The 24,957-nt window shown below is 43.6% G+C and overlaps 2 protein-coding genes across 5 annotated transcripts in view; one reads left to right on the top strand and one right to left on the bottom strand.

Annotated features, from left to right (window-relative positions):
* The window catches only part of LOC140502758 (zinc finger protein 570-like), a 29,830-nt gene extending 21,612 nt beyond the window's left edge, over positions 1 to 8,218 (top strand). For 2 of the 4 annotated variants that reach the window (XM_072606747.1, XM_072606746.1), the window contains one exon: positions 1,044 to 8,218. In XM_072606747.1, coding sequence (XP_072462848.1) covers positions 1,044 to 1,351 — 308 coding nt within the window. In that variant the 3' untranslated portion in view covers positions 1,352 to 8,218. The remainder of the gene's footprint in view (positions 1 to 1,043) is intronic. The other 2 variants (XR_011966558.1, XR_011966559.1) reach the window with 2 other exon arrangements.
* Positions 8,219 to 13,355: 5,137 nt separating this feature from the next.
* The window catches only part of LOC140502775 (uncharacterized), a 61,069-nt gene continuing 49,467 nt past the window's right edge, over positions 13,356 to 24,957 (bottom strand). Inside the window, 1 exon segment of the mRNA XM_072606772.1 lies at positions 13,356 to 17,164. Within this exon segment, the coding sequence (XP_072462873.1) occupies positions 15,537 to 17,164 (1,628 nt within the window). The 3' untranslated portion in view covers positions 13,356 to 15,536.

Raw genomic sequence — 24,957 nt, 5'->3', positions numbered from 1 at the left:
AAGGAGGTGTTCTCTTCAGTGAATTCTTTTTTCATATTTTAAAAATCATTGGCTAATTTTTTTCTACCTCTCTGATTTGAGCTCTTCCAAGAATGCTGTTTGGGCTTGAGACCAGTTCATATTCTCTTCTGAAGTTTCAGATGGGAGTACATTCTCAATGCTGACCTCTTTGGCATTCGTGTTTTGGTCCTTATCCCCATAGTAAGATTCTATGGTCTTTTCTGATTTGCTTCCTGTTCATGATGATTGTCTTTTCCTGGCTTTTAAAGTGGATCTCTGCTTCTGGGGCACAGGGGGCTCAGTCCCACAATTCTTGTGCTTGGAACTTGAGGCTTTATGTATTGTGGTCTCTGGTTCTTTCATCTAGAAGCTAAAATGCTGCAGCTTACTTGGTGCTGAGCTGACTGGTGTGCAAGAGAAGAGGCCAGGTGAACTCTTTCTGAGTTTCCCTGGAGTTACCCTGGAACTTGCTGAATGAGGTGTGGTGAAGGGGTGGCCTGGCCACAAGAGTTCTTCTCTCTGGAGCTAGAGCACAGGCAGGATCAGCAGATGGTGAACCCTATCTGAGCTAGTGTCTCAGTGATAGTCTCAGGAGCAGCTACTGCTGTTACCTGGGGTTCTCCCTCACTCACTTCCACTCAACTCCCATCCTGGACTTATATGTTTGAGAATCCACACTGTTGCTGTTCCTTCCGACTGTCTGGTGTTTCCTGCTCAGCTTTGCCATGGCAGGGACACACTTGTGCAACGTGTGCGCTCTGTCTCCTCCAGCCCCAAGCAACAGATTCTTCCTGTAGACCTTCCAGGCTGTCTTGGGCTGGAAATCTGCCACATTCTATCTCCTCGTGGATTTTGCCACTCCAAAATTTGTTCAGATTCTCTTTTTCGAGGTATCTGAAGGATTTTTTCCTAGAGATTAGGTGAGTACTTGCTCTCACTCTGCCATCTTGGCTCTAACTCCTCCCTCAGTTTTTCTTGGTTTAGGATAAAACTACATATACGACTTTGAGAGTATGGAAATTTATAGTTTTTATTTCTTTCAGATCAGGAGACAAGCAGTGAAACCCAGGAGGCAACTATAAAACAAGGACTCTCTATAGAAGAGTCATCGCAAGAAAGACTCAAAAATAATAATTCCTATGTATCCAAGTTGAGAGAAACTTGGAAATGCGATGTCACATCAAAGGGACAACAGGACAATCAGAAGAAATATTCTGGTCAATTAAAAATCACTCAGAGAAAATCTCACAGTAAAGTGAGATGCCAAGAATATAATAAATGTGGAAGAAACCAGTTTGGATCCAGTCCTTTTTCTGCAACAGAGAGTATCCATAGCAAAGAGTCTCCATAGACATGATATGCACAGAAAGAGCTTTAGAATGTATTCAGACTTAAGAAAATGTAATGGACTTTACTCAAAGAAGATTTTTTCTAAGTATAATGACTATGAGAGACCCTTCTGTTATAGTTCAGATTTGATTGAATATCAAAAAATCCATGCTGCAGAAAAACCCTGTGAATGTAATGAATGTGGGAAGGCATTCCGCCGTAGTACAGGACTGGCTGAACATCAGAGAATTCATACTGGAGAGAAACCATATGAATGCATTGACTGTGGGAAGGCCTTCACCCTGAGCACACAACTTAATCAACACCAGAGAATTCACACTGGAGAAAAACCTTATCAATGTAGTGACTGTGGGAAGACCTTCCAATTAAGCACGGGACTGACTGAACATCAGAGAATACACAGTGGAGAAAAACCATACGCATGTGATGAATGTGGGAAGGCCTTTGGCCTAAGCAAGCACCTTACCCAACATAGTAGGATTCACATTGAAGAGAAGCCTTACAAAGGCAAAGCTTTAGGGATATGACAAAGTATGAAGGATTTCAGTTAGATTAGACACTTTATGGAAAATTAGAGAATTCAAAGTAAAGGGAAACCTTATAGATTAACTAGATCCTCATTTAATTTTCCCAAGTGGCTGCATCAGATCCTTCCCCTCCCAGTCTCCAGCTCCCTCCCTCTTCCAACCCCCCATACTTAATTTACTCAGAATATTATGGCAGTTCTATTAGAATTTGCTTCTTTAATTCCATTTATCAATATGTCTTAGACTTGCCAACTGTTTTTTCTTTCTTCTTAGTGTCACAGAAGAGATCTCCTTACTCTTTATTAAAGCCAACTCCTTTGCTTGTGCCTTTGACTCATCACCTCCTGCTTACTCCAGGGTCATCTTCCAGCAATCTTCTTTTCTCTGACATGTGTTTCAAACTTGTACACTGGTTCTTTCCTCAATGACTACAAAACCAGAATCAGGCATTCCCAATTTACTGTGTCCCTAATCATGCTATCATCTCACCGCTTTTCTCCCTTTTATTGCCAAACTCATTAAAAAAGTTGTCAACACTCAATAATAACAATAACTGACTTTGTAGAGTGTCTGGTGTATTGCAATGCAATTCTCATGTCAGCATTGTGAAATGAGTGCCCTGTTACCTATATTTTACAGATATGGCCATGGAGGCTTGTCACGGTTCAGTGAACTGCCCACTATCACATGGCTATTATGCCTCCAACTCTTCATTACTGATTATCTTAGCACAATGCAATCCAGTTTCTGGCCCAACCCCTTTACTGAAATAGCTTTGACATGTCCCTTATTATCTGCTAAGCAAATACAGTGGCCTTTTTGTTCAATCCAAATCCTCCTTTGCCTTTTGGGGACTATCTGACAGTTACTTGGCCTTTCCTTCTCTGTACTTCCTGCATGATTTTCTTTGCAATATCGTTCTCTTCATCAATAGTAATAATACCACATCTAAATGGTGCTTTTAGATTTGCCAAGCACTCATCCTCCAAGTCTGTAATGCAAGTGTTATTGCTCCCATCTTATAGTTGGGAAAACTGTTGCACTGAGGAATGAAGCCTTTCCCCCATGATCAAACAATTTGTGAGTGCCCTGATGCCAAGTGAAGGAATTTTAGAGGACTTGCAAGCTCAATATAAGTCAACTATAAAATAGCAGCTAAAACAAAACAAAAGCTAATGTAACCTCAGGCTGTACTAAGAGAGGCAAAAGATTCAGAAATTCAGTCCCTCTTTCCTCTGCCATGGTCCATCCAGATCTGAAGTATTGTGTTTAATTCTGGGCACCACAGTTTAGGAAGGACATTGATTAAATGGAGTGTCCAGAAAAAAGTAACCAAGGTGATGAATGACCTTGAGTCTATGTCTTATGAGAACTAGTTGAAGGAACTGGGGATGTTCAGTTTGAAGAAGATTGAAGAGGACATGATAGCTGTCTTCAAGCATTTGGAAGGCTATCATGTGGAAGAAGGATTCTATTTATTTTGCTCAGTTCCAGAGGTTGCACCTAAGATGTAAAGGGTCAAATATAGGGCAGAGATAAGGAAGAACTTCGAATTAGAGCAATCCATAGGTAGAATGGATTGCTTTGGGAATTAGTGGCCTCCCCTTTGTTGAAGGTCTCCAAGCAGAGACTGGATGACCACCTTTCAAGTATATGATGGAAGGGATTATCGTGGGGTATGAGTTGGACAGATATCTCTGAGATTCCAGTTCGGAAGATCTATGATTATGCAAAGATATGCCCCTCTCTGGAGACTTCTGGCAAAGGTTGGATTCCTCCTGTAGAGTAAGGTAATAATAGATAGTATTTCTAAAGTGCCTACTATGGGCCAAGCACTGTCCTGAGCATTTTACAAATATTATTTGGTGAGGGAGATGCTGGGCACTAGGTGAAGAAATGTCTTTTGAAAGAAGAGACCGTTTTTCATTCTAAAAGACCACCTGAAAAATGGTTCAATCTCAAATAGATCCTCAGACTAACACAATTATGGATGGAAAGTACCATCTATCAGCCATCAGACTAACATGGTCATTTAAAGTGATAAATCCCAATAATGGTATAGCCAGAGTAATAAGCACACAGTTATATTTCTTGGGAAGTTGGGAGTTGGTGTTTTCTGGAAAGCTGTTTGGTATACATCCGTACCTCTTTGGCCTATTCACTTGCCTTTGAAGACTCATCAACCTTGAGGACATTTGTGTTTGGGGGAGGGTGGTGGAGAGGTGGAGAGATACCTACTGCTATACAATTATTGTTTGAAATGCAGTTTTCAAGAATAAAAATCCTGAAAATAACCCATGTGTCAAAGGATTAGGGAGTCAGCTGGGCAAACTAGTACATTACTATGTGACAGCGATGATGGGAAGAACACAGAGTTGTGTAGGAAGCCTTTCATGAACGGAAATTAGTGAAAAGGAAACAGTCTGGAAAGCAATGTGCATACTGCTAACAACTACGTCAGTAATAGCTGCGCAATCCAGACAAATATGCCCAAGCAAAGAGCACATTTGTGGGACTACTTGACCAGCATCAAGACTTTTAAAAAATAAGTTTCATGTATGAACAATCATTCTTATATTGAGTGTTTTGTTGATGTAGAATAAAAATGGTTTTCCATTAAAAGTGCAACATTTAATTTGAAGGTTCAGTATAATGCCAGGTTTTCAGAATAAGGTTAAAAGTTCTGAGGAAAACACCTCAGATTGTTTTCACAGTACTGCTGGCAGGCTCCTCTGTTGATATAAATTCAGTTTAAAGAATATTATTAATTACCTTCTGTCTGCAAGGCATTATTTTGATCTCAGGGCTTAGCCCAATTCTTGGTGACATTGAGGCTACCAGGGAATGTTAAATGCTGTGGGAGTTGCCTGGTTCCTGGGTTAGGTAATGATTCAACATCTGCTTTGTTCCTAGCACCCTCACAGGGAGATTCACTCAGGGCCTAAGGTATAAAGAGGAGCTGGGAACACTCAGTGGGTTGTGGGTGTGGAGAAGAAAAAGAAAAGTACTGGGAGGCCCGGCAAGAGATATGGGGTTTTCTTTAGGAAATGACCATCCTAGGGTTGTCTCCTTCCCGACTGCTTTTAGACCTGTTCATTTTTCCCCTATGTTCAAAAAAACCCTCACTTGATCCTTCCATCCCTTTTGAGTATTACTAACCATCTCCCCTATCTTCTCTGCCTTTATGGCAGAATTTCTCGATCTATTGTAAGTGCCTTCATTTTCTCTCTTATTCACTTCTTAACCTTTCGCAATTCATCTTCCACCCTCATCATTCCCCTGAAACTACTCTGCAAATCTATCAGTTATCTCCTGGTTGCCAACAGGCTTTTCTCAGTCTTCATTGCCCTTGACCTCTCTGCAGCCTTTGATGATATTATTCACTCCTCTCTAGATTTTCAAGACCCTGGCCCTGCTCTCTCTGTCCTGGATCTTTTACCTACCTGATTGCTTTTCAGTCTCCTTTGCTGGATGCTCCTGCAGATCATCATCGGTATCCCACAGGTTTGTGTCCTAGTCTCTCTTTTCTCGACCTATTTCACTTGGTGATCTCAAAACTTCCATGGATTTAATTAACCAGCTGTGTCCTGATGACTCTACGTATCATGCCCCAAACTCTCTGCCAGTCTCCAATCCAACATCTCCAACTGCCTTTCAGACATCTTGAATGGAATGTCCAGTAGACAACTTAAAAATCAACATGTCCAAGGAGGAGCTCATTCCATTCCTTCCTAATTCACTTTGAAAGTGAATGCAAACTATTAGGAAACCGTATATTTGAAGGAAATCCCTAACTTCTTACTATTCCTCTATCCTCAAATTCTAATTCTTATTTCCCATATTTGCAGCTGCTGATTTTTGTCAATGTATTCTCAGCAAATTAAAGATCTTTAACGGTGCCCTATCTCCTAAGTTTTCAGATTCACTAAATTCTCTTTCCTGCTCCCTTGATCCCATTCCAGTCTACACATTCTAGGACCTTACTCCAGTAACGCTTTCTCATGAATCCCTCATCTATGCCTCCCATTGGCTCTTTCTTACCTATATACATACTCAGGTTCCCCCAATATTAAGAGGAATGACCTTCTATCCAGTACTGTCCTTTCTCCCTTTCATTGAAAAGAACATTGAAAATTCTTGTCTTTCTACTTTTTTAATATCTTCATGCCCAACATCTGAACACTTCACAATTGAGTTTCTATCCCAACCTCTTTACAAAATTAGCTCTCTCAGAAGTCTAATTTTAAGACGTTGAGCAAATAGCTGAATGTCATATTGTCTCAGCTGTGTCTCCTCCACCATGTGCTAGAATTAAAGAGCAACCAGATGTAACACTGTGGAGAGGGCAATCATTAGCAGAAGTCGCAGAAGGACGAATAATAAAAATGATTTCATAATCCCAGAGACTCCAGTATAGGAAGGAACTACTGTGCATTAAAATAGAATAATTTGAGAAGTGTAGAGGAGAAAAGTCATACACCAACTAGTACACAGTCCCTCAAACTCTGGGAACAAGGGACCTCTGGACCATTTTCTAAAAATTGGAAGGTAGGCATAAGGATGGAAATTAATGCAGAAATCTCAGACATCCAAAAAGACACAAAGGAATAAGTAACTTGGAGCATTTGGAGAATTTCTCCAGAACTGTTGAGTGTCTGAAAAACAGAACCACAGATCTGGAACTGGAAAGTGCAACAATAGAAAGATTCTAGAACAAAATAAATCTTATAAAGGAACAGATTTCTCTGGAAGAAGACAAAATTCCCAAAGATAATCTGAGAATGAAAAGTCATATAGTCATGATAAAATAAAATTTCTAAAAATCATCCTTCAGTAAATCAAAGATGGAAACCGCCCCAAACTTCTAAAAATGGAGAGTAAGGCACAGATCAGTAGAATCCATAGGTAGCCAAAAGAGAAATGTACACGTGAAGCTTTAGAACTTCACCAATTCAACAAAAATTATAGAAACCATCCAGGAGAAGCATTTTACATTTCCAAATACAGGCAATCTAAGATGATCAAGACCATTCCCTGTTCCCAAAAATGAAAAAGAAAAATTGAAATTGATAATCTGAAAAGCAAAATAAATTAGTTTGAACCCCAAAATAACATAGTGCAAAGTTGAATTTGGCCATCAATTTGAAAAGGTCTACTTTAAGCAAAAGAAGGGAATTGGAATTTCTTTCTTTTTTAAAAATTTCATTAATTTATTTGTTTTCAGTTTTCAACAATCACTTCCATAAGTTTTAAATTTTCTCCCCCCCAGCTGAGATGGCATGCAATCTTATACGGGTTCTACACATACATCCTTATTAAACACATTTTCACATTAATCATGTTGCATAGAAGAATTAAAATGAATGGGATAAATCATGAGAAAACCCAAAACAAAACATAACACAAGAGAAAATAGTCTGCTTCATTCTGCATGCTGATTCCATAGTTCTTTCTCTGGACGTGGAAGGCATTTTGCCTCGAGTCCTTTGGGAATGTTTTAGGTCCTTACATTGCTATGAAGGGCTAGGTCTATCAGAAACAGTCCTTGCAGACTGTGGCTGTTACTGTGTGCACTGTTCTCTTGGTTCTATTCCCTTGACTCAGTATCAGTTCATATAAGTCTTTGCAGGTTTTTCTGAAGTCTGACTGTTCATCATTTCTTACAGCACAATAGTGTGGAATTTCTTTCTGAAGAAGCCAGGAGTGAGCAAGACATTTAACATAGGCAGTCATCAAAGACATCTAAAGAAGATAAATCCATGACAGGTGGTACAGCGTAACGAATAGAAGGCTGTCCTAGGAACCTGAAGCCTTCACTTCAAGTCTTGCATCTCATGATTGGTTTTCTCTATGATCATGGAAAAGTCACTTGATCTCTAAGTATCCCAGGCAACTCTAACACTAAGGTTTTTGTTTAACTACTGATCTTTGTCTTTGGAGGGAGTTCTGTACAGGGATGAAATCACAGGTTCAAGCTAAAACAATTGCATATAACAAGACATCAAAGAAATTTTTAAAAATTATATAAAGCTAGAGAAGAAAATATAAAAAAGCAATACAACTAGTGACCTTTTTTTCTTGACCAGCTAATTGTGGAACTACTATAGCCCACCTCACCATTTCTTTTGACACTGACATCTACATTTCTGCCTATAGAAGCAAGTCTAAGTGATGAATTGACCCTTTTATAGGAATGGATACATTTATTACTCTATCCTGGAATCGATTCAGGCCATGCCTCATTTTGAGAGATTCACTTCTTAAGTAGGAAAAACACCTGGATTTAGTGTAATAAAACAAATGTGAATAAAAATAAATGAAAACATCATAAACATTTGCATGTTGAATTTTCTTTGAAGAAGTCCCTAGCCACTTGTAACCTCTTAACTGCCTGATGAACAATTCAATAAGTATTTTTTTTCTGTTGTAACTTGCTGGAAGCCTTATTGGCTCTGAGATGTTCCCCTTCCCACTCCCCTGCTTCCTCCACACACACATAAAAATGACAGTTGCTTTCTTCCTCCCTCCCCCTTCCCCCATACACACAAAAATGACAGCTTTTTCCATACTCAGTCTCAGGGTAATTACTAACATCTGTTCTCTGGGGGCATTTTGCCCAACCTGAGATAGCAATTATGTCTCGATGTGTGTCTTGTCTTTAAGGAAATTAAGAAAAATCACCCAAGATGCACGTTCCATCCAGGTAATAGTCATATGGATCTTTGCCTTGAAGGCCAGTCATTTCAGAAAAAAACTGGCCATAGGCTCAGGTACATGTTTCCTGGTCAATGAGTGGTCTCTCAATCTTTGAGGCCAAACCAGAAGGTGAGAGCTTGCCTTCAGAAGATGGGAAATGAAGCTTTTTCTCCATAAGAAAGGGTAAAGCAGGCTCCTATAGCACTGCTAAAGATGAATTGTTCCAAAGCTCACTGTGGAAGGATTGGAAAGGCAGAGCTAGAATCTCATTGACTCCAGGAGATTATTGAAGGTGGGTGCAGTTCAGCAACCATCATCATTCTGGGACCCAGTGACCTGTGCTAAATTCTTCGATAAATCTCAGTTGAATATGTAAATTATTGTTTAATATTTGTCTATGCTTTCCTTTCTTTAGTGGCATGATAGTAATACCATGTAACTCCTTCATTTAGAGAACTTTTGCTGCTAAATGGTGGGAAATGAGCAGAAGGGACTGATCACTTCAATCCTTTGAAATTAAAGCCTGAGCCATCTCACACATCTTGTTTCAGGTTTACTGAGAATAAAGGAAGCATTTAGGTATGAATTTAGAAAAACAGGTCAAACAAAGGGAAGGGTGGAGGAGTCAATACTGAATAGTAGTCCAACTAGAATTCATACTCCATCATTTGTCGATTTTCAAAAGATCACTGGATGTGTTGACTCATAATAAGCCTTATAATGTTGTACATTTTTAGCATGCTTACAACATGTCCTCTTTTTGCTGTCATCACTTGTGGCACTGAGGCCACAAGATGGTACACATTCATTAATTCATCAGGAAACCACACTTTTATTACATTGGATATTAAGCTGGAAACTGGAATGCCAAGTGGAATGAGTATTTCCTTAGCCATGGGAAAACAGAAGAACAGACCTGTTTCTCATGCTGCAGGTCACTCTTTTGGGAATACAAGAAATCCCACCTTTGGCTTTCCAAGCTGCCCTGTGCCTCTGTGTCTCCCTCTTACCTCAGGGGAAGATGCTTCCAACACCTGTTTTCTAATTTTTGCTGCTCTATTCCCCACCCACTCATCTTTCAGTTCTGAGTGAGGAGAGCATTGTCCCCAGTGGCAGAAGACATCTCTAACAGAATCCCTTTGTAACCCTAAATGTGTAGGGGCCAGACTGGGTCCTCAAGATTTAATTGATCAAGATGGGATAGAGGCAACTCAGCTGAACTCCGTCAATATTCCCTTCCAAACTCCTTTAAAGTAATGCTTCAGATAGAATTTTGGAGTGGACAAGGCAGCAAAAGGTTAGGGAAAGACATTTTTCTGGCCTAAGAAATCATCAGGAGAAGTTTGTGACACTGAGGTGGAGGCCCATCTGGGGCCCACACACATGGCGGCATCCATAGCAGCAACAGCTTCAGGAGCTCTCAGCCCCGGGAAAGGAAGGGAGTGGGGTGCTGGACAACTGGGCAGAAAAATAGTCTTGAGCAAAACATACACAATAGATTCAGAAATATTTATGGCTTTTTTTTGAGGTGAGAGGGGGCCCAACAATTGGGGAGTGGCTGAACAAGTATATGCTTGTCCTATAAGAAATGATAGAGATGGTCTCGGAGAAACCTTGGAAGATTTGTACGAACTGACGAAAAGTAAAGTGAGCAGGACCAGGAGAATGATTTCTACAGTAACAGCAGGACTGTGACGTCAGATAACTTTAAAAGATGCATGGAATCTGCTCAGTGTAGATGACTGCAATTCTGGAGGGCTCCTAATTAAATATGCTACCCCCCCCCCCGAAAGATGAATTCAAAGTACAGAATGAGATATCCTTTTTGCAGACACACCAATAAAGAGAAATGTGTTTTGCTTGACTATACCTGTCTGTAACAGGGGTTTTATTTTCTTTCTTTCTCTACAGGGGGAGATGGGATTGTGGGAGGGAGAAAAGGTGGATTCTTGCTATTAAAAATATTTAAAAAATAAAACACAGCAAAAAAAAAAGCTATACAGAGGATGAGAAATGATTATGAGCAAGGTTATTTTTTAAAAAAGAACAGAGAGAAGCAGTAGAAAGTACAACCAGCTTAAAGAAAGTTTGAAATACTGGTAAGAATCGTCTATGTATGCATTCAAGGCATAGTTGACTTAGGTGGTGTGTGGGAACATGCTGTTCTTCACCAGGGATATTCAATAATGGGCCACATCTTTGCCATTTCATAATGAACTGAAAGATCTTATTAATATAATATCCCATTGTGATTGTAACTACCCAAAATAATGATTTCATAGAAGAAATGCTGCTTTACGTGACTGTCTTTGTAGCTGTTTGACAACAAGGTGTCTCCCTCCATACTTGAAGATCATTAAAGATACCTTGGAAGATATAAAAATAGAAATAACCCTATTCAAGGCATTTGCCACTGGATGCAGATGGGTGCAGAATTCAGGTTAAAGAGGAATTCCCTTTCACAATGATAACATCCTCCAGAGTCTCTGCAGATAACATTGTGATGATTCAACCAAACCCCAGAAAATGGTATAACTTTCTTGAAGAAATCTGTAGGAGCTTAAGGGTATTGGAAAGAAAAGAGGTAGATTTGGCCCAGAATTGGATTGACATTCTATTGTCTGTCCATTTCTGACACACAATGCAGATGGATGAGTGGATTCTGAAGCTGAACAGTAAGAGGCAAGAGGGCTATGTTGCCTTCAGGAAATCACGAAGCTCCATTAATGTCCTCGTTCCCCATGAAAACAAAGAGGGACATTTTGGACATTTACATTTGACTGGTGCTGCCATGTAGTAGTGAGATGTGGAACCACCCTTGCATGGGAAGAACTTACTATGAGCTATTCCATGAAGGAAAATGGACAGGAGTAGTTGAAAGAGAGGATGGTGGAATATATATGACTGAAAGGGGAAAAAAGAGAAAGAATTAAATAACCAGATAAGAGCAGAAAAGAAAAGGGAATGAATAAGAAAGCATCCAAAGGGAAAGGGGTAACAAACAGGAACTGGGGGAAGAGGTCATAAACAGGTGGTAAGAGAAGAAGAGTCAGAAAGAATGGGGCCACTGTATGATTAGAGATATCTATCTATATATGGGTGTATGTAAATGTATGTATGTATACATGCTTGTGTGTGTGTGTGCGCCTCCTTGTAGTATTTATTATATAGGCTTTCTTGAAATGGAAATGTAAATCTGCATAGTTTGAATCCTCTCTTATGATCCACTGTGCACATGACAATGTTTTTTTCTTATTATATATTTAAGTTTTAGCATTTGTTTCTCTTTCTTTTTTTATTTTGCATTTAAGTTTAAAATAAACAAATTTACTGTAAAAATAGGGCCACCTTCAAAAGATTAAGCTAAAGTAACTAAATAGACATAGTATTGTGTTTATAATGGAAAAGGGAAGAATCATAACTTGAAAAAATATTACAGCAAAATGGGGAAAAATAAAAACCCAATACTTGTAACGTTAAATGTGAATTGATTAAACCATCCAATAAAATGAAAAAGAGTGATCTATAATTTATAACTGAAGAGACTTCTTCTGTAGCAGTTACTTCTTAATCTCTCTGGGAAGGAACTCAGGGAGAATTGGGCAGAGCCCAGGGTAGCAGAAGCAGCGAGAAAGCAAAGTCACTTTCCAGAAGACAGGCATGAGTCATCCTTGCAGTGGGAGCCTTTGTCTTTCACTGGCTCATGACTTACTTCTTAAGGGAATCTAACAGACTAAATCACTATTGATTGCAGAAATGCAAATTAAAACATCTCTGAGATACCAATCTCACATTGGCTAACATGACAGAAAAGGAAAATGATGTGCTGGGGGACATATGGAAAAAGTAAGACACAAACGGGTTGTTGGTAGCATTATGAACTGATTTAATTATTCTGGAAAACAATTCAGAACAATGTCCAAAGGGCTATCAAATTGTGCACATCCTTTGACTAAGTCTATACTCCAAAGAGATCAAAGGAAAAGGAAAAGGATCTATTTGTACAAAAATATTTCTAGCAGCTCTTTTTGTGGTGGCAAAAAATTGGACACTGAAGAAATGTCCATTAACTGGGGGATGGTTGAAAAAGTACTGGTATATGACTGTGATGGAATACTGTTGTGCTCTAATAAATGATGAGCAGGAGGGTTTCAGAAAAACCTGGGAAAACTTACACGAAGTGATGCAAAATGAAGTGAACAACCAGGAGCACATGGTACACAGTTACAGCAATGTTAGCAAGATGACTGTGACTTAGCTACTTTAGCAAGAAAATGATCCAAGAGAATTCCACAGGCCCCATGAGGAAAATGCCATCCAACTCCTGAGAGAGAACTGATGAACTCTAAAAGCTTTTTAAACTTTATTTTTTTCTTTTTTCTGGTCTGTTTTCTTTTGCAATGTGCCGAATATTGATATACGTTTTGCATGCCTTTACATTCCTTTATCAAACTGTTCGACTTCTCAAGGATGGGGGGAGAGTTGCAAAGGTGGGAGGGAATTTGGAATTCAGTTTTTAAAAAATCAGTGTTAGAATGGTTACATGTAATTGAGAAAAGCTGAATAAAGTACAATGTATTTTAAAAAGAGAACTTAGCAGACAGTGACTAAATAATGATGACTCAGGAGAAACTTCGGGAGGAGCAGTGACCTTACTTCACTTTTTTGTTTTATTCCTACACATAATTGGGAGCATGGTTACAACTGCAAGCATTTACTAAGCACGTATGTGCCAGGCTGTATGCTTAAAAAGAAACAAAACCAAGGCAACAAGGTCCCTGCCCCGGGCACTCACAGTTTAATGGGGGAGACAGCATGCACACAACTATGGATAAACCAGATATACACAGGATACACTGGAGATCATCAAAAGGGGAGACTTGGCTGTTGTATTACACAGTATTGGGAAAGGTTTTTTTGCTGGGACTCAAAGGAAGCCAGGAGGGCATGGAGATGAAGAGGGAGAGATTTCCAAGCATGGACTCCAGACTCCAGAGATGGAATGTGTTGTGTAAGAAACAGCAAGGAGCCCAAAGTCATGGGGTGGAAGAGAGCAAGGTCATGAAGGGATCTAAATGTCAAAGAGGATTTTATATTTGATCCTATAAGGAATCAGGAGCCATTGGGACTGATTAAATGGGGTGGAGGTGGGAGCAGAGTCAGACTTGTTTTAGGAAGATCAATTTGTCCTGGTTCCTTTCCTGCCAGATTTTTGTCTCCTTTGCCAGATCACCATTCATGTCCCACTCCTGGGAATCGATGGTGCAATGGATAGAGTGCTGGATGTGGTGAACCTGAGTTCAAATCTTACCTCAGACACTTAATGGCAGTCACTTAAATTATGTGTCAGTTTCCTCAGCTGTAAAATTGGGATAATAATAGCATCTGCCTCCAGGTTGCTCTAAGGATAAAATGACATTTATAAAGTACTTTGAAATCTTTGACGCACTGTGTAAATGGGATGTACTGCTACTGGAGAATGCGGTGGTGCGCTGGAGAGTGCTGGACAGGTGGTTAGAATATCCTAAGTCTAAATCCTGCCTCAGATACTTCCTAGCTGTTACCAGGGACAAGTCACTTAAACTCCTGCCTCAGCTTCCTCAGCTTTAAAAAGGGGATAATACTAACACCGACCTGATAGGGTTGTTCTGAGAGTCTAAGGACTTTGCAAACCTTCAAAGAGCTACATAAACACTGGCGATTATTTCTGCTCTCTCTGGGTGATCCCAGCTTAGTTTTCACTACAAATTATGTTGCAAAGAACATTTTTGGATGGAAAGTTTGCTTTTGACGACACTTTAAGGTCTCAATTCTAAAGGGATGAGAGAAGTGAACTGGTTAGGTTACACAAAGGGAGCTGGTTCAAGTTGGAGCTGCCACACTATCTGGGAGGTTTTGGTTAGACTCAAGGGTAGGAGTGAAGAAAGAGACTCTTGGTGGTCTGAGTGGCAGAGGAGAAAGCAAAGAAACACTTCAAATTCAATGAATCTTCGGGATTTGATAGGAATGGAGTGAAGGAATTACCAAGCCACTGTTTTCAGAGCTGCACCAAGGAAGCCTACAGTCCCCAGGCTCTTCTCACATTGGGACTACATGAGGGAGGGGGATAGTTGGTGGTCTACTGAAGGCAGGAGTAGACTGGGAGGGCTGGGCATTTCTGAGGTCTTAGAGAATGCCAGATTCTGAATCACCTGCTGTGTGAGGGAGGGAGATGGCTGGGAACTTGACGGTTTGGGAGATCATTCCCCCGTGGGGAAACTAGACAGGAAAATGCCTTATCTATAGGGTGCACAATAGGTTAAATTCTTCCCACTGGCTTTGGCTGATTTCAGTTTGACATAATAGAAAGAATACTGGATTTGGGGTCAGAAAAATCTAATGTTTGAATCCAAATTCTGTCACTGACATCCTGGCTTCACATGATTTAAATTCTTTAGACCTCAGTTTGTCATCTTTAAAATGAAGGGACGGGGCCAGATGATCTCGAGGGCACATACAGCTCTATACTGATGAACATCCAAGGAATTAGGGTTCTGTCCAGCCAGTAGGTTCTTTGTTTTGGCTGAAGGTCTTTCCTCAATCATTATATTCATAGCATTTCTCACCATTATGCATTCCTCAATGTTGAATAAGTCCTGTTCAAATGCAGGTGAATATTCATTTAATCAACAAGAACTGATGTACACAGCCTAACCCTAAATGTGCTTTTAAGGTTTGCTGAGCACTTTACAAACACTATCTCCTTTTAACCTTATCACAATACTGAGAGGCAGGTGGTAGTATCATGCTCATTCACACATGAGAAAATTGAGGCTGAGAGAGATGAAATAATGACTTGCCCAGCGTCAGAGAGCTGGGAACGTTCTAAGGCCAGATTTGACCCCAGTTTTTCCTGGTGTCAGATCTGGTATCTATCCACTGTGCCACCTAGCTAATGGTTCCAACCATCTGCCTACTATTCTTTCATTTGTTACATTCCCAAAGTCTCTCTCAAGGGTGCAGGCTTTGATTTCTATTATGAGCTCTGGGCTATTTCAAAGCCTTCCCATATTTGTTAAGTTCATTTGATTTATCTCTAGCATGAGTTTTATTATGCCGAGTCAGCTGTGAAGACTGGCGGAAGGCTTTCTCACATTCAAAGCATTTATAGGGCTTCTCTCTAGTATGGATTCTCTCATGCCGGTTAAGCTGTGCACTTTGGGGGAAGGACTTTCCACAGTCACCACATTCAAAAGGTTTTTTCCCATTATGTATCATCTGATGGCGAGTAAGGTGTGAACTATGGCGGAAAGTCTTTCCACATTCATTACAGTTATAAGGTTTTTCTCCTGTATGAATTCTCTGATGTTCACTAAGTCCTGTGCTCAGGCGGAAGAACTTGCCACATTCCAAGCATTTATAAGGTTTCTCTCCACTATGAATCGTCTGATGTACAGTGAGTTGTGTGCTCTGGCGGAATGTCTTCCCGCAGTCATCACATTTATAAGGTTTCTCTCCACTATGAATTTTCTGATGTACTGTAAGTTGTGTGCTCTGGCGGAAGGTCTTTCCACATTCATTACACTCATAAGGTTTCTCTCCAGTATGAATCCTCTGGTGCAGGGTCAGTTGTATACTTTGCCTAAAGGACTTGCCACATTCCTTACATTCATAAGGTTTCTCTCCAGTGTGAATTCTCTGATGTAGAGTAAGTTGTGAGCTATGGCCAAAGGCCTTTCCACACTCAGAACATTCATAAGGTTTCTCTCCAGTATGAATTCTCTGATGCTCACTGAGTCTTGTGCCTAGGCGGAAGGCCTTTCCACATTCATTACATTTATAAGGTTTCTCTCCAGTATGAATTCTCTGATGTTCACTGAGGCTTGTGCCCAAACGGAAGGTCTTCCCACACTCATCACATTCATAAGGTTTTTCTCCAGTATGAATTCTCTGGTGTGTAGTAAGTTGTATACTCTGGCGGAAGACTTTCCCACACTCATTACACTCATAAGGTTTCTCTCCAGTGTGAATTGTCTGATGTGCAGTAAGTTGTGTACTTTGTCGGAAAGCCTTTCCACATACTTTACATTCATAAGGTTTCTCTCCAGTGTGAATTCTTTGATGTTGAGTAAGCTGTGAACCATGGCGGAAGGCCTTTCCACAGTCTTTACATTTATAAGGTCTATCTCCAGTATGAATTCTCTGATGTTGAGTAAGGTGTGAACTATGGCGGAAGGTCTTTCCACATTCATTACATTCATACGGTTTTTCTCCAGTATGAATTCTCTGGTGTTGAGTGAGATGTGATCCATGGCGGAAGGCTTTTCCACATTCATTACATTTATAAGGTTTCTCTCCTGTATGAATTTTCTGATGTTCAACAAGCCCTGTGCTCAGACGAAAGACTTTAGAGCACTGATTACACTTAAAAGGTTTTTCTCCAGTATGAATTGACTGATGTTGAATAAGGTGTCCTTGTTGATAGAAGGCCTTTCCACACTGACCACACTCATAAGGTCTTTCCCCAGTATGACTTCTCTTATGTTGAATAAGACACATCTTCTGAAAGAAGCCTTTCCCACATTCATTACATACAAAACGTTTCTCTCCAGCTTTCTCATTTTCATTGAGGTCTGAATTGCCACTGAAGGATCCCTCACTTTCTTTAAATTTAGATACTGTCTTCTTTGGGCATATTTTATTACATTTTCTTAGGTCTGAATATATTTTCAGGCTTTTTCTTTGCACATTATGTTTATGGAGACTCTTTGCCGCAGATTCTCTTTGTTGTGGTAAAAAGGTTGGTTCTAGACTCAAGCTTCTTTCACATTTGTTGTCCTTATGGTTTTTCACTTGACTGGACCTTTTCCTTTGGATATTGGCTTTGTGTCTGGAAGGCTTCTTATCCTTCTGCTGCCTTAATAATGTGGTCTTACTCGCCTGGTTTTCTCCCAGTCTGGACATGGAGGTTCTATTCTTGGTGTATCTTTCCTGGGATGATTCTTGTACAGAAAGAACCAGTTTTGGAGGTGACTTGCTTTTAGACCTAGCTTTCCCATCTGAAAAAACAAACATAAACACCCTTTATTCAGTCACTTTTACGTGCAGTCTCCCATTTCCTGTATCTCCCATTAATAACTAACAATCTTTATGTGACAGAACATTGCTCCTTCCTCTGCCTTTTGGGTAAAAAAAAAGCCAAGTCAAATGAAGTCGGTATCTGACATGAATTGACAGAACAGTGGTCCATTCATGTTTTTTAAGGGATACCAATTAAGGATTAATTTATTTCCAAAAGTTATGATGAAAATATGAGCCATGGAGTAAAGAACAAGGCCTTATTGTGATATAAATAGCTGTCATCTGAATGGAATCAGGGATCTAGACAGAATACCAATGAGGATAATGTGGCTTTGACTAAAGGTACCACCAATGAAGTCTTGTCATTTACAGAGGCCACACAAAAAGGAGCAGCTGAACACAGATAATATGATCAGTCAGTCCAGGAAGGAGGAAAGCTAGAAAGGGTAAACAGGGGAATAGGCACACAGGTCTGTCTGGTGGGGACACAGGAAACTCCTCCCACTGATGCAAGTTGGCACCTTCTCTTCATGTCTGGCCTGTGTCATGAGGGGTGAATCACACACAGTGTGTGTCAGAGGCAGGGCTGGACCTGTCTTCCTGGTTCTCTTTACACCATGTAGCACTCTACCTCTGTGATCAGAATGACAGGTTTAGGAAATCGAGGCCTTCTTTCGAAGGCCTGTTCATGGATTAAGTTTTTGTCTGCTTCCTGCCTCTTCTTCTCAACCCTCACACAGTTCTTCTCTAGCACAGGCAGAACTGTCGCCTCCCATGTGTCTAAGCTCCCATCCCTCCTCGCTCCCTTTTCAGGTAGCTGCTGATCCTTCCAGAGCCTCACAGGATACAGCTTCACTTGCCTTGAGGATGGGCTTCCACAAAAGACCCTGAATAGTTTAACTCTGTCTTCCTCAGATCCTTTCTCTAATCAGTGAAACTGCTTAGAATCACTCCTCTACTACCCCTCTCTGGAGCTCAGTCATTCTGAGCCACCAGCTGTTTTCATATAGACCCTGGTCTCTATCCTCAGCTGCCAGTTCCCCTTCTCCCATCCACCTCCACCCATGGCCCTCAGTGTCAAGCTCCAAACCTCCCCCTCCTTCCATTGTAAACTGTGGAATGCCTGCTCAGCAATGAACACACTTCTTTTCATTTTAACCCTCTTCCTTTATCTCTTTCCATCTTCTGACACTCAGAGACCATGTCCCCCACTATGGACAATGCTTTCCTTTGCATCTTTTCTAGTACCCTGACTCATGGTCAAGGAGGGGGAGTCAGGATCCTCCGTGCTCCCCTGGCCACTTCCAGATTCTTCCTCCACTACCACACTAAGCAATCTCTACAACTTGGAGGTTTACCCAAGCTGGATCCTGGTGGCCACTCTCTATCAACCCCCAGCACTCCCTCCATGAGGCCATAACTCCATGTATAGTCTGTCCAGATCTCCCTCAAATCCTTGACCTTCCCGGTTTCTCAATCCAGTCTACCCCCATGGCCTACTCCTCCACTTGATTTTGGCTACACAAAAAGGTGCTGCTACCACCCACCCCAAGTGATCCAAGAGGTCACTCATTCCTTTGTCTGATCAGAATCATTTATTGTGCTATTTTCTCCTACGTCTTATGACCCCTAACTTTGTTCTTTGACTTCATCAGGACCTCCACTCCCCCCACCTGCTTTTCCCAGGCCCTCATTTCTTCAATGGCTACAGTCTCCTCCATTCCCTGTTGTGGCCCCTTGGGGAGCTGATTCAATTCTACCCTATCTCTTCCTCCCCTGTTCCTTGTCCTGTCACTTACCACACCTTGCGACACTCCAACCCTGGATTGGTTTTACCACATGCCTTCTTCACTACTGCAAAAAGCTGGAGAAAGTCCCAGAACCACATACCAAGTGATGTCACTGCATGTCATATGGGTGCTCACAGCAGCAGAGCGATCCCTCCACTGTTTCACACTCAATTTTCATGGCGATTTTTCCAAATGTTCTTGTTCCCCTTAACCCTTACTAACGTAGCCTGTCTTCCCTCTCAGCTGAGCAACTCACCACATATTTCACTGAAAAAACTGAGGCCCCTCTTCCCCACTCCCTCTCCCTTAACACAGTGCCTGGGTACATGGTGGGCACTTAAGAAATGCTTACCGACTGACTTACTGACCACAAAACACTCTTTACAGAAATAAAGGCAGACCTAACGAAAACTGTTCAAATATGTATTGTCCTTGGCTAGGCTGTGCCAATGTAATAAAAATGAGAGTAGCATATATTAACATTCAAATTACCAAAGGATGCTTTCACACAACTAGAAAAATAAATTCCTCTAGGTGAATAAAAGATCAAGAATCTCAAGAGAAATGCCAAAAAGTGGGGGGAGGGGAGAGGGCCAGCAGTACCAGATTTCAAACTAAAATGGAGCGTAGTCATCACTACACTTATTTAGTGCCAAGATGATGGATGGAATTAGACACAGAAGCAAGCGAACAGTCATGCAGTTTGACCAGCCCCCAAAGCACAACGATGAGGGCAGGAAACATGGAAAGCAGCCTGGCAGGAATCAAATTGAGATCAACAATTCACGTAACGACTCCAAGTGGATATAAGAGGACGCATCACCGAAAAATTAGAGGGATAGGAAAGGAGAGAGGTTCTGCAGCTATGGAGAAGGGAAATATTCTTGACCAAACAAGGGATAGAAAAGAATACAAAAGATAAAATGGACAGTTTGCATTAGATTAGATTAAAAAGCTCATGGACAAATAAAATCAATGCACGTAAAATTGTAAGGAAAATAGTAAAAACAAAAATCTTTACAAGTTTCCCGACTAAGGTCTGATATCCAACATATGGAAGAAAGTCAAAAATCTGAGAAGCAGAGCCATTTCTGAGTTGACAAATGGGCAAATGATGTGAACAGCAATTCTCAAGTGAAGAACCCAAACTGTCCACAGCCATAGAAAAAGAACTAGATTAAATAACTCTATCCAAGTAACCACATTAAAAGAAATACAAATCGCACAAGTCTGGGGTGTCCCCTCACACTCACCAGACTGCCAAAGGTGATAAAAGGGTTCTCGCTGGAGAACCAAAGCCCAAGTCACTGACCTGCTGAAACCCTCTGACTTAGCAGTTTTCCCACTATGCTGACACATCAAAGAGATCAAAGGGAACAGGAATGGACCCATAGTCACACAAATATTAACAGCAGTACTTCCTGTTGTAGCAAAGAATCAGAAAAGAAGCAGGCGTTCCCTGCCTGGGGTCTGGCTGAACACAGAATGCCACGTGAGTGTTACAGATTGTCAGAGTGCAATGAATATTACTGTGCCTTCTCCTAAAGTGAAGGAAGAGAATCCCGGAACCTAAATGGATTGAGGTGACGACTGTCCCTGAGGACAAAGCAGGAATGAGAGAGGTGAGGACTTGGGGCAAAAAGAGACTCGCATACCTGTCTGTTTCTTGGTCAGAGGCCTTCCTTTATCTTGGTTTTTAATTGGAGAGGAGGGAAGGTTTGAGGGAGAAAGGAAGGGTGGGAATTAGTGGTACAAAAAAAAAAAAAAAGGAGAGGGTCCCTGAAACATTTTTAAAATGCACACAGGGAAGGGAAGGAGCACTTCCCAAGCCACACCGAGAATGTGAAATGCTTTTTGTGGAGCTCTGGGGCCCATGAAGATGCACTGTCTCTTTGGGGATCCAAGTTCAGAAAGAAAAATAGAAGTGAAGAGTAAAGAGAATGGTTCTCCTGCTGCCCTGAAATCCCATGTTCCTGGTGCCCCAAAGTTCAGCTTTGCTCCCAAGTTTCATGAAGTATAAGTAGACAGTGCTTCAGAGGGATTCCCACCAGAAGGGGAAGCAATGCCTCGGGTGTCTTTTGTGTCTGCCAACCAAGCAGCGCATGGGGTTCTTGCCCTCATGACTGACTTTACTCTGCATCAAGCCACACAAATCTGTTCCTCTACATCTTCCCCATTCACCATTGCTTGAAGGTGCAGGAACATTCTATTCCCTTCACACACCAAAGTCTGGCCCACCATCCCCCCATGATTGGGCACCCCATTTGTTTTCCGTTCCTTGCTGCCCCAAAAGAATTTCTACTAATACTCCAGTGGACATAGGACATAGGACCTCTCCCTGTATGACTGATCTTCAGAGATCAACTTCAGAGAACAACTCCTGGTACAACAGGCACAGGGCTTGAGGAGCTTTCTCATGTAACTTTCTCATGTGAGTACCAATGGACAGACTAGTTCTCAGTGCTACAGAGTGGGCCTGACTGGGCTGATCTCCCTACAGTCCCCACAAAAGTAACACGCAGTTATCTTAATCTGCATTTCTTTTTCTAATAGTGATTCAGATCATCCCCCTAAAGCTGTTGGGAGCTGGCAAATCTTCATTCTAAAAATGATTGGGAATGGTACTTCTTGGGAAAAGAAACTGAGAAAATCAGTGACCACAGGATACCCCATTCGGACAGATCAGAGGTATGCAAGTGAAAACAGCTGAGAGATCACTTTCCCCACAGCAAATTAGCAAAGATGCAGGAGAAAGAGATTCAGCACCAGCAGAGCATAAAGAGGGGCAGGCAGAGGGGGGCCACCCACTAGGCACCAGCACCCCCTTTTCTGGGAGTCACCAGAGAGGCCAAAGCCAGAGATCGAGCAGGGGAAGGCTGGCCTGAGGAGCTGGAGATCTCCTTATCTCCACACCAGTCATGGGGCCACGGGATGGGGGAGAGCAGAGGGCCCCGAACACAGCCTTGGGTCACCCACAGCACCCAGGAACAATACTCTTGTAAGGAACATGTCAGAGGCAGCCGCCAGGGCACCAGTGGGCAGACGCTGGCACCACAGCAGGCTCTGAGAAGAGGACTGGTCTGGCAGGCAGGCCAGGGAGCTATGGGAGAGGGGCCTGGCCAGAGGTGGATGCCCCACTCACCCGTGCTGCTGCTGCTGCTGCTTCCCGGGACATCTCCCTCTGGCCTCCAAGGGGCTTCCCCTCGCTCCAGCTGCTCAATCACATCAGGCTTGGAAAGGGAAAGTCCTGCTTGGGGAGATGGGAAAGGGGAGCTCAGAGACACCCCGGGGCTAGAGGGGGATGGGCCCAGAGATGTGCAGGGGGGAAGGTCCCTCGGCTGGGACTTAGGGGAGCCACCACAGTAGGGGCACGCCATGGGCAGTCCATCTCCCAGCCGGCTCTGCCAAGGGGCAGCGGGGGCCCTTACCCAGGTACACCAGGTTCCCGTAGTTCTCCAGCATGACTTGGCGGTACAGCTCCTTCTGACAGGGCTCCAGGCGCCCCCATTCCTCTGGGCTGAAGGTCACGGCCACGTCCCTGAACGTCACGGGTTTCTGAAACACCAAAGATGCCTGTTGAGCTGGAGAGCACCTGGAGGGCACCTGGAGGGCACCTGGAGACCACCTGGAGACCACCTGGAGGGCACCTAGAGGGCACTTGGAGAGCACCTGGAGGGCACTTGGAGGCCACTGGAGAGCACCTGGAGAGCAGCTGGAGGGCACCTGGAGGCCACTGGAGAGCACCTGGAGAGCAGCTGGAGGGCACCTGGAGAGCACCTGGAGATGACCTAGAAAGCACCTGGACAGCACCGCTCTCCTGCCCCCAGGGCTCGCTCCCCTCACCTGGGAAGCACCCCAGGTCGGTGCGTCTGCAAGGGCAGGGATACCGCGCTGCCCACCTCCTGGCCCTGCCCTCCCCCAGGCCGACCAAGGTGCCCACCCCCAGGGCCACTCGCTCACCAGGTGGGTCCTCACGGTCTGGAGCGTGGGCGCCATGCCCGCCTCCTCTCTGGGCCCCGGGCAGAGCTGAGCAGGGAAAGGGAGCCGTGAGGAAGCCCGGATCGTGTGCCCGCCTCCCCGAGGGCACTGTGCATGCCAGGGATGGGGAGGGAGCGTGGGGGACAGTGGCCATGGGAAGCAGGGCAGGGAAAGGGGGCTGGGCTCTGTCCCAGGGCACTGGGGAGCCCTGGAAGGTGGGGAGCAGAACCTGCGTCAGGGAGGTCTGCGGCATAGCAGCCCCGTCATCCGGCCGGCCGATTGGACTACCTGAGGCCGTGGGAGCCAATCAGCGGCGTCGCTGCTCCCTGGCCCCGCCTAGTCTTTGTCCCCTTCTCCAAGCCTGCTCAGCACCTGCTCCCAAGAGGCGGGGAGGGTAAGCAGCGAAGTCACTGATTGGCCACTGGGCCCAAAGGTCAGCCAATGAGCACGCCTACGCGGGAAGGGGCGGGGCTAAAGCGATGCTAGAGGCGGGGCTAGATGGGACGGCTCAGGGGAGACTCCCTCAGGGCGGGGATTCTCTAAGTTCCGCCCCCACGCCACGCCCGCTTTTACTCTTTGTTGACCTGGCCCCGCCCCCGCCGGCTCCCATTTGCTCCTGCGTGGGCCCTAAGGCCCGAGCGAGGATGGAACAGAAGTGAGGCTGTCAGTCAAGGGGAGGAAGGTGCCGTCGTCATGGAGACTGCCCCTCCGCGCTCTCCCTTCTGGGAAATGTAGTTTGGGGCAAGCAGACTCTGGTGCTCAGCTCTCCCTGGGCTTGGGTCTTGGATGTAGTCTTTTCACCCTGGAGAGTCTGATTTCCTGTTTGCAGGTGACTGTGCCCCCCGTTCCCCCGCTGAGATGCCGCAGAGTCTGGACCGATTCCCTGCTGCCCGCGCTTTAACCGCAAGGAAACCCAGGGGCCCCACAGCCACCCCACCCCCTCCATAGGTGGAAGCACCGGTTACAGCACATGGCGAAGGTGTGAGCTCGCCTACCGCGGTGGCATAGGCAGGGATGCCCGCATGGCAAAGCCAGAGCTGGCTCGGAGTCTGGGAGGCTCGAAGAAAGGTCTGGGAGAGGAGCGGGATTAGACTGAAGGCCTGCGGAGCCCTTGTGCTGGCCTCATGGTTGCATGCCTGAGACACACGGCCGGCCTACCTGTGCCACGCCAGGAAGGAGTCGCTGCCATGAGCTGGTTTGGGAGGCCTCTGAGCATCGCCGGGCAGCACAAGGTGCCAGGCACCGAGGTCCTTGCTCTGCTGAACTGCCAAGCATTCACCTCTGCTTCAGAGAGCGCAGCTCCCACGGGCTGGCCACGTTGTTCAAATATCAGACACGTGCCCAGTGTTCACGTGGAGGCAGCAGCCGCCATACGCCCGAGAACTTTATAATTGATGGTACCACACGAGAGACGCTGGCACGGACCGCTCAGACCAGCACGCCCACACCAGAGACGGTTCTGTTCTCTACGAGGAAAGCACAACTGAAGGAGCTCAAGAGAAATGTGAGATGTACAGATTCAGAGAGGACTCTTTCTGCCTGCCCTGTGGTAGAGC

The sequence above is a fragment of the Notamacropus eugenii genome, chromosome 4, assembly GCF_028372415.1.
Source record: "Notamacropus eugenii isolate mMacEug1 chromosome 4, mMacEug1.pri_v2, whole genome shotgun sequence".
Classification (NCBI taxonomy): domain Eukaryota; kingdom Metazoa; phylum Chordata; class Mammalia; order Diprotodontia; family Macropodidae; genus Notamacropus; species Notamacropus eugenii.
Note: the sequence above shows the minus strand (reverse complement) of the source record. Positions and strands in the feature narration are given on the sequence as shown.